Raw genomic sequence first — 14,734 nt, forward strand, 5'->3', positions numbered from 1 at the left:
TCTTGCTATGAAACTAGTCGATATGGCCGACCTGAGTCTCCGACCTCAACCAGGATTACTCGGCTCACCAAAGGGTTCCTTCTATCTCCAGTACGACGTAGGTCTAATCGGCTCTTAGTAATTTGCCTTTGAGCAAAATTCCCTTGATCAAATTTCGACCCAGTATTACTTTTCTTTGTTTTTCGCTGTTCTATCTCTCATTCTCAATTATCACACGCACAAAACACAGACAATAATGAAAAGTTGAAAGCAACAAGCACCCCTTGCCCTTTCTTAGCCACTCGTTTATGGGTCTTTGTTTCAACTTTGACTTGTTTAATTATTTATAAGCATTTCTTGAAACACTTATGGTAAGGTAAGGCTATGCCTATTGGCTATTACCCTATAAAGGTAGGAGAGAGAGACGATGCAATATTTCTTTTTGAACAATTCCTTCTTTACCTACTCCTTTAATACCAGTAATTCATTCTTCTAAAGATAAAAAAATAAATAAATGTTTATCCATTACCCTATAGTATAGGGCTTATACTATAGTAGTAAGTCCCCTTTTTAAAGCCCTAGAAATCAAACCCCACTCCCCAGACTTTGCTTTCTTTCTCAGTAATAACAAGTCACAAGACACTATTTTTACATACATATCTTTTTGACAGTTGCCACTTTACTGGTCTATAATGGAGTCTTGTTTGTCAGTGAATGAATGGCTGTAAAGACCAAGTCAGTCTTCTACTTTTTACATCTTTATCTCTCCTTCACTGCTATGCTCAATTAGAAATAATGGATTGATTCTTGCTCCAAATTTGATGTCTTTATCTTGGTTTCATTTTTAACTACATATCCCTCCCCAAAACCATCACACTCGTTTTCTTTTTCTTTCTTGGAGTTTTTTCATATCTTGATACGACTACATTTTCTGCTTCCTACTTGTAGTAGCAATCAAACTTTAATTTCACACCAAAAGACAAAGAAACTGTCATCTTTAATCTTTGTCTTCCTACTGCGGTTCTCCTCTTCAGTATCAGACTTTGCATATTTTGAAACTTACAGTTAAGTATCTTTTCCCCCTTTAAAATCGTTTTTAGATTTGAACTTGGGAACTCTAATTAAGTGGAAATATTTTAGATAAATCATTTTGCTATCGTTCTCTTTTAGCCTAGTGAATTATTGGATTTTACTTTTCATTTTATTTGGCAAAATTCTTTTCCCTTTTCAGATTTTGGTTGGTCCAGTCCAGTCCAGCAGATAAGCTACTTTAAATTCAATCATTAGACTCCAGCCGACAGTGCTTAAATTATTATTTACTACAAAAAGTAAAAGTTTTTTGATCATATATTATTGGTTAAGGGTGTGCTTAATTTACAGCTGAAATAGCTTTTCAAGATTCTCGTAGTCCCTATTTTGACACGTATTGTGGTTGAGAATTTTATCTACAAGCTAAGTTCCTTTTTGCTGTGGATTCTTCTTTTGTTTCATCAGTGCTAAGAAAAAGATTTAGCTTTCTCAACTTCCTGGAGTTACTTGACTAGATATATATTACTCCTTTTTATATTAGTTCGCTGTATATGTATGAAAATAAATTGGATTATAGTATTAATGTTGGGTGATGTTGAAGTAGGTGGGGATGAGCATGAAAATGAGGTTTTGATTCTTGGCGTTAGGGACAAGATAAAGACACTTTGTAACTTTGCAATTAGAGTGTGGTTAGTGGAAGGCAATTTTGATTAAAGTTAATTTCAAGTGTGTGATCGATGGAATCATCATCCTCATCCTCATCCTCGTCTAAGAGGGCAAAAGCACCTGGCAATATTGCTCAAGTAGCTCATTGCTTGGTTGATGGATGTAATGCAGACCTTAGCCAATGCAGAGAGTATCACCGCCGCCATAAAGTTTGTGAGGTCCATTCAAAGACTGCCAAAGTCACCATTGGGGGTCGAGACCAACGCTTCTGTCAGCAATGCAGCAGGTAATGCCTTTATTTGAACAACTCACAAGTTTAAAAGGGGTGCCGCTATGGGCAGGGTCCGGGAAAGGGCCGGACCATAAGAGTTTATTGCACGTAGCCTTACCATGCATTTCTGCAAGAAGCTGTTTCCACGGCTTGAACACCTTCTGGTCACATAACAACAACAAACAACTCACAAGTTTAATGCATTCAACCAAGGAATCACTATTAATAACAAGCCCAGGTTTGAATGCATTAGGGCTGAAAATGTTCAATCCCTGGACGACACATAAATTAGAAGAATTAAGTCTGTTTATTTGTGTCTTGATAGAATGATAATGTTCTTTTTTCCACTGTTAGAATTGTGTTCTTGACCCTTAGTACGCCACATAGTTAGGAAGATGGTAACTCAAGAGGTGTCTAGACTGGATTAGAAGGTATTCAAGATAGTGAGCTAAAATTAGGATTAACCCTGTTAAAAGAGACTCAGGATCAGCTTAACAAGTTCTGGCATGTAAGAGGATTACCGGTGTTTGACAAGTCGGAGATTTTTACCCTTTATGATGTGATGATTACTTACAAGAAATAATCTGCTTTATCAGCCAATATAGAATATAAGTTGCTCTTGAGTCCTGTCCAAGTTGATTCTCTGCTTGTTTGTTTTTCAGATTCAGATAGTAACTTAGAAAGTTGAAGCTCTGACTATAAGGTTCTCTATACAATTGTCGCATCCCTGATAACATTTATGATTGGAATTGATTTATGTTGCAGTGTTTATCTCGATCTGATGGTTCCTTTTGTAGGTTTCATTCCTTGGTAGAATTTGATGATGGAAAGAGAAGCTGTCGGAAACGTTTGGATGGACATAACAGGCGTCGAAGGAAACCTCAGCCAGATTCTATGGCCAAAACTTCTGGATTACTTTTTACTGGCCAGCAAGGTTAGGGTCATTCCTTAATAATCAGAATGCTTTTCTAAATAAAAGGAAACATGAGTGCTTTTTCCCACCTTATTCTTAGAAATTGGCTACCATTATTTTTACATACCCTTAGTTTTTTATGTTGATTCAAAGAAAACTCAACTGATTTATTTGTAGGGACGAAACTTCTGTCATTTAGCAGTCAACAAATTTTTCCAAGTGCAGCTGCATGGGCTGGCGTAGTCAAAACGGACAGCGAAATGGTATTATACAACAACCAATCGCATATAAATTGCATGGACAATCAAAACTCGTTCCCTGATTCTTCAGCTCGTAGCTACAAAGGAGGAAATCAATTCCAGTTCATGCAAGGCAGTGACCGTAGTCTCCCTGAAGCTTCAATCTACCAGCCACTTGTTGATCATCCCAATTCTACAGCAGCAGTTCCTAGCAGCGGACAAAAGATCTTCTCCAGTGGATTGAACGAAATTGTGGACTCTGATCGTGCTCTCTCTCTTCTGTCATCAGCACCCGCTGTAACTAGGGAGATTGGTTTTAGTCACATGGTGCAGCAGCCTGCCACTATCCCCCGGCCCCAGTCACAATCTGTCGTTCATAGCCTGCACTATGGTGGTCTAAGCCAGTACCCTTTTGCTCAAGATTTCAATAGCCAACCTCAAGATTCTGCTGCAGATTCACATGTTAGCAACAACAGCTCTCTGCATTTCCATGATATGTTACAAAATGGAGCAGATGGATCATCTACAAGTGGTGGCTGTCAGCAAACACTAGCCTTTATGTGGGACTAAATACTCAGGATATCTAAATTTGGTCTCTGTTAACATCAAGAAAATTCCTTCCAAGCAAATGTTATTCCCATTAAGAATGTTTAGCTTCTAATTAGCGACATAATTTCTTCTCTAAAAGGGTCGAATGTCAGTAAGATCCTATCATGAAGTTATTTGTGACAAAGGTTGACTTTTGTGTGAAATATGAGTTGACCATTTTATATTCCCCTGACCATTTTATATTCCCTTCGTTATGTTTCTCGCTTGTCGTATACTTTTATTCTCTCAATTTTGATGCGGAATTTTGCATCCTATTCCATAAACTTTCTGACACTAGAAGGTGGAGCCAAAATTTGAACTTTAGGGATTCTAATATTGATATCACATGTTAGTAACAGATGGTTACGTATAATTAGTTTTTAAGTGGCATATAAAACTCATATTGTTAGCGTATAATTTTTTTTTTCTTCCTTTTTGTGATAAGTACCTGATGTTGGGCATATTTCTATATGTTTTGATGTTACTTTACCCATGTTTTAACTGCTTTTTGGTGCTATTTGGTGTTAAAAATGCCCAATATGTATTAATTATTAGTTTTATGACTAATTAAGTTATGTGTGATGATTTAGGATGTTTGGAATGCAAAAATATGAAGAAGAGATGCTCCAACTAGAGGAGAAGAGGGTAGATGCGTCGCATCCAACTTTGGAAAGAAGGCTAGTTGATGCACCCTTAGCAGTGAAGTCGGGCCATAGCTTCCGCCTTAGCATCCGCACCTGGGCACATCAGAGATGGAGGAAAGCATTCATCCTAGCATGTGAAGCTGAAGAAGTGGAAGCTGAGCATCTACCTAGCATCAATCCCTGAAACTGAGTCGGATTAGGAAAAGGAAAACTTTGGCCCACGATTTTTGTATGCAATATATAGGCCAAAACGCCCCTTTTAGGTCATCTAACACACTTTTGGACAGAAATTTAACCTAGGGAGAGCAAGGAGCCGCCATGGAGGTCGGGTTTCATCTTTTCTTCCACCAAACTTAGTATTTATTATGTTTCTTTGTATGATTTGTTGTTTTGCTACCATGTCAATGCGGAACTTAAACTTCACGTTCTAGGGTTGTGGTTCTTTCATGACTATTGTTATTCGGACATTGATTTTGCCTTCTTGATTTATCATATTAGTTTATTTATTCAATCCTGCTCTTAATTATTTAATTGCTTGATCATCAATTAAATACTATCTACGAATCTAGAATTGAACTCGAAAGTGGGAATTCTAGATTGCATATAGGATTGAGTAAAGCAAGTTCTTGAACCTGGGCATCGAGGAACGGGCTCGCGGTTAGGATAGACATATACCTAATTGCCTTGCTTGGTTGATTTACAGGAATTATAAATGCATTCTTGTTGATGCTAACTCTATAGACATATATGCGTTAGGTTAGCTTGAATAGGCGAGTAAGAACTCGATAGATTCTTATGAGTAACATTAACCCTGTCAACCAATAAGCTGGATAATCAGTTGGTCAATTCGATTGAAGAATACAATAGGATTGTTAGATAGCCAATAACCCTAGATCGTTTTCATTACATTGATATCATAAAAATCTGTTCTTTCTCTGTTTAAAGTTCATTATTTGTATTTCTTTATTTAAGTAGTTTAGAATCAAACATTTCTAGGTTTAATTCTAATTTTAATAATTAGGATAGTCTAATTTAGTTAATAGTTAATCACAAGTCCTCGTGGGTTCGACATCTGACTTTTAGTCACTTTATTACTTGACGATCGCGTATACTTGCGTGTGCATTTGACTGCAACAATACCTCTTACCATGGTAAGTTGTACAAACAAAAAAGAAAATACCGAAGAAGATAATGAATGACATTTAGCCAATTGCAGGGCGAGTCTTGTTCTAAACTACTGTATTACCTCAAAATTGCAAATATAACTATTTACTCGTAAAATGATACAGTTGAATTTGTTACGTAGTTTACTGATAAACGAACTGATTTGATCTAAAAATGATAAATAGACTAGATAAAAAATAAGTATTAGCATTAAAATCAAAAGAAATGGCAGGCTGGCTCCGGGAGCGTGTCACGACCCGGATTTTCCACCCTCGGGAGTCGTGATGGCGCCTACTAGTGTGAGCTAGGCAAGTCGACTGTTTGAACAAATTACCTTTTTACCCATTTTATATTCTCTAACAATTATAAAGCAATAACGTGTAGACAGCGGAAATTACAATAAATGGAAGAAATGCAGTAAACTATCTGAAATATGTATCTAATACAACTGTTTGAGCCTCGACCACCCAGAACTGGTGTCATAGTTTCACAGACGATCTAAGAATACTACATACAAAGTCTGAAAGATAAAAGATACATTGTTTCTGATCTAAGTAAATGAAAGAGGAGTAAAGGGATAGAGGGAGACGCCAGGGCCTGCGGATGCCTGCAGGACTACCTTGGATCTCTGCGTGGACTGAAGGCAGCCACCCAATCTACGGTCCAAAAGTTGCTGCTCCGGGATCTGCAAATAGTGTAGAGTGTAGTATCAGCATAACCGACCCCATGTGCTGGTAAGTGCCTAGCCTAACCTCGGCGAATTAATGACGAGGCTAGGACCAGACTACCAAATAAACCTGTGCAATTTAACTATATATAGAGAAAGAGAAGAACAATAATATACAGTCAAGTATGGGAGGGGTAACATGCTGCGGGGAACTATAGAAAGACAACGGGTAATTAAAAGAAATAACATATCTCAGATATCAAAAAAGAATCAGGAATCAAAAAGTGCACGGCATCACCCTTCGTGCTTTTACTCTCGTCCTCACCAAAGCAATCAAGTAATAAAAATGTGCACGACATCACCCTTCATGCTTTTACTCTCGTCCTCACCATATAATGAATATAATCGGCACGGAATTATACATCGTGCGGCACGGCATCACCCTTCGTGCTTTACACTCTTTCCTCACAAATCATACACAGCATCACCCTTCGTGCTTTAACACTCTCTCACCAAAACAATACACGGCATCACCCTTCGTGCTTTAACACTCTTCCTCACCCAAACAACAATCACAAACAATAGGGCAATGGAATAGATGAAATTACAATAAGAATCTCAGCAAGGGAACAATAGTTCAACAATCAAGTCCCGGTAAGGGAACAACATCATAAGAAGCATCAACATCCCGGCTAGGGAGATAACATAATGATTCTATTATCTTTTTCACTTTTACTTCACAACTCATTTCACAACTTGAGCCAATGCTCTAAAAGGTTCAATTACCACTTATACTTTCACATTTCATTATACAACTTGAGCCAACGCTCCTCATTGTTCAAATGTCATAATTACTTCCACGAACTTTGCCCAATAATAGAAATCATCACCAAGGCATGAATAATACAACGAAGTCATAATAATCACAATATAAGACCCAGGGGAATGCTTGACACCAACGTATAGATACTCGTCACCATGCCTATACGTCGTACTCAACAAATACCCCATAGCAAATAAGACTTGACTCCTAATCCCTCAAGCTAAGGTTAGACTAAACACTTACCTCGATGCCATGAACACAATTAAAGTCTCTACTATCACTTTACGTCTTGATTCCACCACCAATTCACTCGTATCTAGCCATAAGTTACTTAATTATATCAATAAATTCTAAATGAATCAATTATAATGCATGAAAATGAGTTTTCTAAAGTTTTACTCAAAAAGTCAAAAATTGCCCCCGGGCCCACATGGTCAAAACCCGAGGTTCGAACCAAAACTCGATTACCCATTCCCCCACGAACTCAAATATATAATTTATTTTGAAATCGGACCTCCAATCGATGTCTAAATCCCCAATTTTTGAAAAACCTAGGTTCTACCCAAAACACCCAACTTCCCCCATGAAAATTATTGATCTGGAGTTGAAATCATGTGAAAAGATGTTAAAGATTGAAGAAAACTAGTTAGAAATCACTTACAATCGATTTGGGGAAGAAGTTATCTTTGAAAATTCGCCCTAGAGTGTTTTGGTTTTGAAAGAGTGTGAAAAATAGTTGAAATGCGTCTAAATTATGAATTTACAGGTTGCAGGTATCGCAATTGCGAACCCAGACTCTGATAAGCTCGCATTTGTGAAGTCGGATTTGCAAACATCCGGTCGCATTTGCGAAGACAGGCCCATATGGGGAGCTATCGCATTTGCGAAATCGCATTTCCGAGGAAGGGCTGGCGTGGGCTGTTTCGCATTTGCGACTCAGCCCTCGCATGTGAAGCCTGCAGGTCTGCAATAGAACAACTGAAACCTGCAATTTTCCAACTCCAAAAAACCATCCCGTGGCCTATCCAATACTCACCCGAGCCCTCGGAGTTCCAAACCAAACATGCACACCAACCTAAAAACATCATACGAACTCGCTCGTGCATTCAAATCACTAAAAGAATATCAATAACTACGAATTTAGCATCAAAATCATGAAATTTCTTAAGAACTTCAAATTTTCCAATTTTCTCAGATACGGTCCGATTCACGTCATTTCAAGTCCATTTCTTACCAAATTTCAAAGGTTCGACTCAAATCATATATAAGATATGTACCGTACTCCGAAACCAAAATACGGGCCCGATACCATCAAACTTTAAACACATTTCACTTTCAAAAGATCATAAATATTCCAGAAAATAATTTTCTTCAAAAATTCATTTCTCGGGCTTGGGACCTCGGAATTCGATTCCGGGTATTCGTCCAAGTCCCATATTTTCCTACGGACCCTCCGGGACCGTCAAATCACGGGTCCGGGTCCGTTTACCCAAAATATTGACCGAAGTCAACTTAAATCTATTTTAAAGTCAAAATTTATTATTTTTCACAGATTTTCACATAATGGCTTTCCGGCTACGCGCCAGACTGCGCATGTAAATCGAGGTGATGCCGAAAGAGGTTTTTAAGGCCTCATAATGCACAATTTACTTTTAAAACAAGAAATGACCTTTTGGGTCATCACAGAGCGATGCTTCCGAGGACAGAAATAAGAACAATATGCAAGAGCAAGTAAAGTTATCTTATTTAGCTTGAGAATAGAATATGACATAAGTTTTGCTAGTAATTTCGTGTCCTTACAATGGTTGTTGAAACTATTATTTATAGCTATACATAGGGAATAAGATCCTAGAATCAAGCCCATCTTAAATGACAATAAGGGGGCCATTGATGCATATGTAACAATAGACCACGAATGCCAAAATTCTCTGCAACTACTGTCTATTTAATATTAGGAAATATTCTTTATTGAATGCTATCCGATGGTAAGCATATGATCTGATCATGTTTGATCATATTCCCTTCGGGGTCTGTCCAATGTCAATCACAGTTGTTGTTCCCGGTACTGGTTACTACGTAATTTACTTTCTACCTATCTTCTGTTCTATGTGTCATGTTGTCATTCGATCATTTAATGTAAAATAGTTTTACCCTATATAGATAGTCTCTCTACTTTCTGATGGCATATCTTTGTGCCATCGGGAAGTTGGTGAATATCTTTTTTTTGGCGGGAAATCTTCTGAAAACCTTCTAAACAGTCTCTGACGCTTGATAAGACACATGTTTTCTCGCATTTAACACCCCGTACACGTGTTGCCCCATGATTCAACAATATTTTTGCCGGTTCTCGAGGTAATCATGACCACAATTTTTGTTGTCTGCATCTTTACTTATACTCATCATTTTACCTTTTTCACTTCCAAAATTTTCATAAGTCCATTATCTTCTCTGCACTTAACCTTCTTTTGCTTTCATCTCTTTCAAATTTCTTCAAAAAGCTCCACCATCTTCTTACTATTATGGCTTCTTTCACTCAGTCTTTTGAGAACTCTAGTCTTCTCTTCGGTGCAGGCCTGTTTCTCCCAAACGCACATGCAAGTATACGTGGTTGATAAGTAATATAGGATTTTAAGTCCATATATCATACCCACAGGGACTTGTGATTAACTATCGACTATTTTAAACTAAACAATTAATTTATTCAAGCAAACCCTAACATATGAATATTTAACTAAAATTAATCTAGAGTAACAAATTAAGAGATTAAAAAAAACAACAACAAACTTAAAGACGAATTCAATGTGAGTGAATATTCCAGAGCTATGGGTTAGCTAACAATCCCGTTGAGTTTTTGTCACGACCCAAAATTCATTAAAGATCGTGATGGCACCGACACCACTGTCAGGCAAGCCAACACTAAATAGTTAATTAAACTCTTATTTTTATTTGTTTGAGATCATAAATTTCCTTCAACTTAACTAGTAAAAGATTAACTTTACAGAATAATAATAATGTTTTCCAATTTCAATACTGAATATCCTATAATCATCCCAGAACCCGGTGTCACAAGTGCATGAGAATTTACTATGAATTTAAAAAATACAATAACTGTAAAGAATATAAATTTGGACATAAAAGAAAAATACAAGTACTCTGAAGGAGACTCTACTGGTTGCGGATCGTCTCATAAGATGCAGCTCACCTAAGTCCCCATATCAACCATGTCGTTGCGCCCACAAGGTCACTAGACATACATGTACCTAAGTCCCCATATCAACCACGTCGCAGTGCACACAAGGCCACTAGACATATATGTTCCTATATAACAAAATGTACAATAAGTGTAGTATGAGTACGGAAACAATGCGTACCCAGTAAGTATTTAGTCTAATCTTGAAGAAGCAGTGACGAAAGATCGACTCCGACACTTACTATGTCCAACAATAATATACCGATAATATGATAAATTATGAATTTCTTTAAGGTGACTGTAAACTCAATAACATGAAGCAGGTAAACGATTCTTTTGTTAATAGGAGATTTCCAAATTTATTTTCATCTTTTAAAAATTTATATCTCCGGCCAATGAGGCCATATCAATTATCAAAAATTCCAAAGCAGTCAATTAAGTCATGCGCAAATCATGTCGAGGTCATACGACCCGATCCAACATAATATTTAAACTGTGCATTACCGAGGGTCAAACATTGCGAACCGTAGATGCATCTATTTACCCCGCTCGCGAATCATACATGCGATGCAGTCAAATATAAATTTAAGGAATTACCCCGCTCGCAGATCATACATGAGACGCGGTCAAATATAAATTTAAGGAGTTTCCCCGCTTGCGGATCATACTTGCGACGCGGTCAAATATAAATTTATCATTAAATCATAACCCTTTTCTTGATTCTTTTCAAAATTAAGACTATTCAACTTGAAACTTTTAAATCCTTAAAAATCCTCAACTTAGTTCCATTTGATACAATTAACAAATATAATCAAGTAACGGTGTCCACAAAGCATGGTGTAAACCTAAAACTACCCGGACATAAATATGAATAGTAGCTATGTACGGACTCTCGTCACCTCATGCATACGTAGCCCCCACAAATAGAAGTACAAATCGAATCATTTCACATATGGGGTAAATTCTCTCTTACAAGGTTAGCAAGGAGACTTACCTCGCTCCGATGTTCCATAACCGGCTCCAACATCGCTCTAACACATCAAACCGGTGTCTGTCACTCCAAAACTAGTTAAGAAATGTGCAAACAATAAAAATATACTCTAATACTCATAATAAATCAATTTGTAACAACTCCCAACTTCGCTCGAAAAGTCAATAAAGTCAACCCTCGGGCTCATATGCCCGTATTCTAAAAATTATTGAAAATAAATATTACCCATAACTCATATGGTCTATATCCAGAAATTCATCCAATTTCGTCAATGAATCGACCCTCAAATCAAGGATTTACTATTTTTTAACTTTAGGGCTCAAAATCCCAATTTCTACAATCCAAACACGGATAAAAAATAGAAACAAACAGAAATAATAATGGAGAAACAGCAAAATAAAGGTTAGATATTTACCTCCTGAACTCAAGATATGCCCAAAATACTAAAACTCTCGGTTTAAAACACTAGTGATTTTTCTTCATCGCCTTCGCGGGAGAGCTTCGCATTCGCGAAGAGCAATTTTTCGCGTTGAACGGTCAACCCATAAATCCTTTTTAGCGTTCGTGGAACCTCTCTCGCGTTCGCGAAGAACAAATCTTCGCACCAGAAAACCAGCAATTATGTTACGACATCGAAATTCGACGATTCTTGTTGCTATGGCTCCGTAATTACGATACATATCTAATGGTTCAATCCAATTACAAATCAAAGGTCGTTTTCTCAATATAGTGCCCTTTATTCCCAAAGAAACGATGCCGAAACATCAAATAATAGCGCGATACAACTCAAACACCTCCGAACACACCTAAGGCCCCTGGGACCCTGTCCAATAACACAAACCAGTCCCATAACATTACAAGGACCTTCTCGAGGCCTTAAATCACATAAAAAAACATCAAAATCATGAATCACACCCAAATTCAAGCTTAATGAACTCTAGAACTTCCAACTTCCACATTCGATGTCAAAATCTATCAAATCACGTCCGATTAAACTCAAATTTTGCACACAATTCACATTTGACATTACAGACCTACTCAAACTTCCGAAATCGGAAGCCGACCCCGATATCAAAAAGCCCACTTCCAGTCAAACTCCTCAAAAACCTTCAAATTTCTAACTTTCGCCAAATGACCCCAAAATGACCTACAAACCTTTGACTCCAATTCCGGACGTGCTCCCAATACCAGAATTACCATACGGAGCTATCCCAGAATCTGAATCTCAAACGGACATCGATAACATTGAAATGCCCTTCAACCCAAATTTATGAAATTTTTCCAAAATGCTAACTTCCACAATGGATGCCGAAATGCTCCCGTATCATCCAAAACCCGATCCGGACATATACCCAAGTCCAAAATCATCATACAAACCAGTTGGAACCTTCAATCCCGATTCCGAGGTCATTTACTCAAAATCCAACCTTAGTCAGAATCTTCTAACTTAAAGCTTCCGAAATGAGAATTCTCTTTCCAAATCAACTCTGAACTTCCCAAATTCAATTCCGACCATGCGTACAAGTCATCATACCTGAAGTGAAGCTGTTCATGGCCTCAAATTGTCTAACGATTTTCTCGATCTGAAAATGGCCGGTCAGGTCGTTACATTCTCTCCCACGTAAACATACGTTCGACCTTGAACGCGTAAGGACTGCTCTGGAGTTGTCTGAAATCACTTTTTAACACCTCATGCACCTACCCCATGCTATCACAACTCAGTTGAGCACATTAGCTCAAGGTAATATGATGATATTCTCTTTTACTCAGCCAAATGGGCTTTAGAGCCAATTCCAACATCCGGAATTCTCTGCCAGACCCGCTTCCATCATACGAACACAAAATAGATGATGACGAATTAACATCCAACGTCCGAATACTCCTCCATAAGGAGCGCTATGCTGGAGTGAATATATCCAGCCTGATATAGAGCCCACGTTCACATTTAGATTCATCCATAGACCTCAAGCCGATTCTGATCGCACCGTACTAGGCTAGTAACCTTTCAAGGATTCACAATAACCCTTCTTCCCATGACACCCAAGGACAACTGTCGATCTGGAACAAACTTCCACAGTCCACAACCAAATGAACCGAGCACCTTTCAGGCATAAATTCTCATATGAACGATAGTACCACAATCTCTATATTTCGTTCCAATCTTCGATCAATAAAGTGACTACATGTCACACTTATACAATCTTCGCGTGGGATACGCTCCCACGACCTTTCGCACCAGGTAACAAGTCTGCACATCCATACCACCGGCCGCACTAATGCTGTTAAGCGAATCAAAAATCCGAAATTAGTACTCAAAGCCTCTTACATAGGACACCGATCTCAGGTGACGCTCTTACTCTAACCATCTGAATCCGTTTCCCCTGCTCATCCGAGCTGGACATTCTTGCCGACACCAAACTCCAACCTTGATCTTTAACTTCCAAATCCCATGTTACTCGATGCACTTAATCATGCCAATGCGCAAGAGTACAAGAATTCCATCATAACTCCTAAACCACTAATAGGGTAAACACTTCACCATATAGAAACATTTTACTTAACTCATTTCAAGAGAACCATTGCAACACGTAATTGGATTCCTACAACTGCAGAAAATACAACCTCAAGTCGTGATCTAAACCACCATAACCCCTCCAGGATCCTAAGAGGCCATAACACTCGAATGCCTTCACATAAAATCAATTACGGTGGCCTTATCGCACATACCGCCACCAAGCACATGTATAACTTATCACGCTAAAGGAACTAATCATTGCCACCATCGTGCCAATTCAACCATTACTAACTGATTTGACTTCTTCTAAGTAACTCTAGGCTTGACTTAGGAATAATAATAGCCCCATTGAAAACATCACGAACCCAACTCCGCACTCATCCTGAGTGGCCTGATTTCATGAGACCACGTCGTCTCAAAACCCATGAACCATTTTATACCCTCATTGTGTGCAGAATCGTGTCTTCAACTGGTACACCTATTCTGACAATTCTTCTATGAATCCGAAGTTATTTTCTCCCATTCCTCCAATACTATACCGCAGACCGAAGATAACATAGAACACTCCAAGCCCCTTTCATAATCCGCTGTAAAGGCTCGATACTTAACCATACCACGGACTCGAAGTCCTTAGGCACCACACTCTAACCTTTGAATCCACTAGGACCGTTGTTGAGAGTCACCCACTCTGTCTTGGTCCCGAATATAATCAAACCCCCAAGGCTTTGCTAACACATGAACACCCTCTCAAAAAAGCACCCGGCTGAATCACCTTTCTTGTAAATCACCTCTACATGAAGCATAAATCCTGAATCTTCCCAAAACCTGAACATTAACCGATAAGGCCAAAGATAGCCCATATTCCTCAAATCCTTTGCTCAAATTACCACTAATGTTTTTCCCCTTACTCGTAATAACCCACCAGTACCCGATAACTAGAAACCGCACAAGTAGACAACCACGCAGTCCAATCATAGACGGTAGGGCTCTCCCACTTAGCTTGAAGCTACAATTACATAACCCTGAGACCCACCGAGGTTCCTTCTTCCCTATTG

The 14,734-nt window shown here is 38.4% G+C and overlaps 1 protein-coding gene across 5 annotated transcripts; it reads left to right on the plus strand.

Annotated features, from left to right (window-relative positions):
* Positions 1-358: 358 nt before the first annotated feature.
* On the plus strand, positions 359-3,869 carry LOC107803280 (squamosa promoter-binding-like protein 16). 5 transcript variants are annotated; one of them, XM_016626963.2, is made up of 4 exons: positions 359-1,043; positions 1,613-1,960; positions 2,743-2,879; positions 3,036-3,869. In XM_016626963.2, the coding sequence occupies exons 2-4, from the start codon at positions 1,746-1,748 to the stop codon at positions 3,665-3,667; spliced, it is 984 nt and encodes a 327-aa protein (XP_016482449.2). In that variant the 5' UTR covers positions 359-1,043; positions 1,613-1,745; the 3' UTR covers positions 3,668-3,869. The 5 variants fall into 5 exon arrangements, with proteins under 5 accessions (XP_016482449.2, XP_016482453.2, XP_016482450.2 ...); XM_016626967.2 differs by having other exon boundaries at positions 370-714; positions 1,610-1,960; XM_016626964.2 differs by having other exon boundaries at positions 371-714.
* Positions 3,870-14,734: the final 10,865 nt, after the last annotated feature.

Source organism: Nicotiana tabacum, chromosome 5 (assembly GCF_000715075.1).
Source record: "Nicotiana tabacum cultivar K326 chromosome 5, ASM71507v2, whole genome shotgun sequence".
NCBI classification, from domain to species: Eukaryota; Viridiplantae; Streptophyta; class Magnoliopsida; order Solanales; family Solanaceae; genus Nicotiana; species Nicotiana tabacum.

Bases quoted from the DNA above. Each gene is read 5' to 3' on its own strand.
- LOC107803280 (XM_016626963.2), top strand. From the start codon at position 1,746: ATGGAATCATCATCCTCATCCTCATCCTCGTCTAAGAGGGCAAAAGCA. The intron at 1,961-2,742 runs GTAATGCCTTTA...TTCCTTTTGTAG, and splicing joins TTCTGTCAGCAATGCAGCAG to GTTTCATTCCTTGGTAGAAT. The intron at 2,880-3,035 runs GTTAGGGTCATT...ATTTATTTGTAG, and splicing joins ACTTTTTACTGGCCAGCAAG to GGACGAAACTTCTGTCATTT.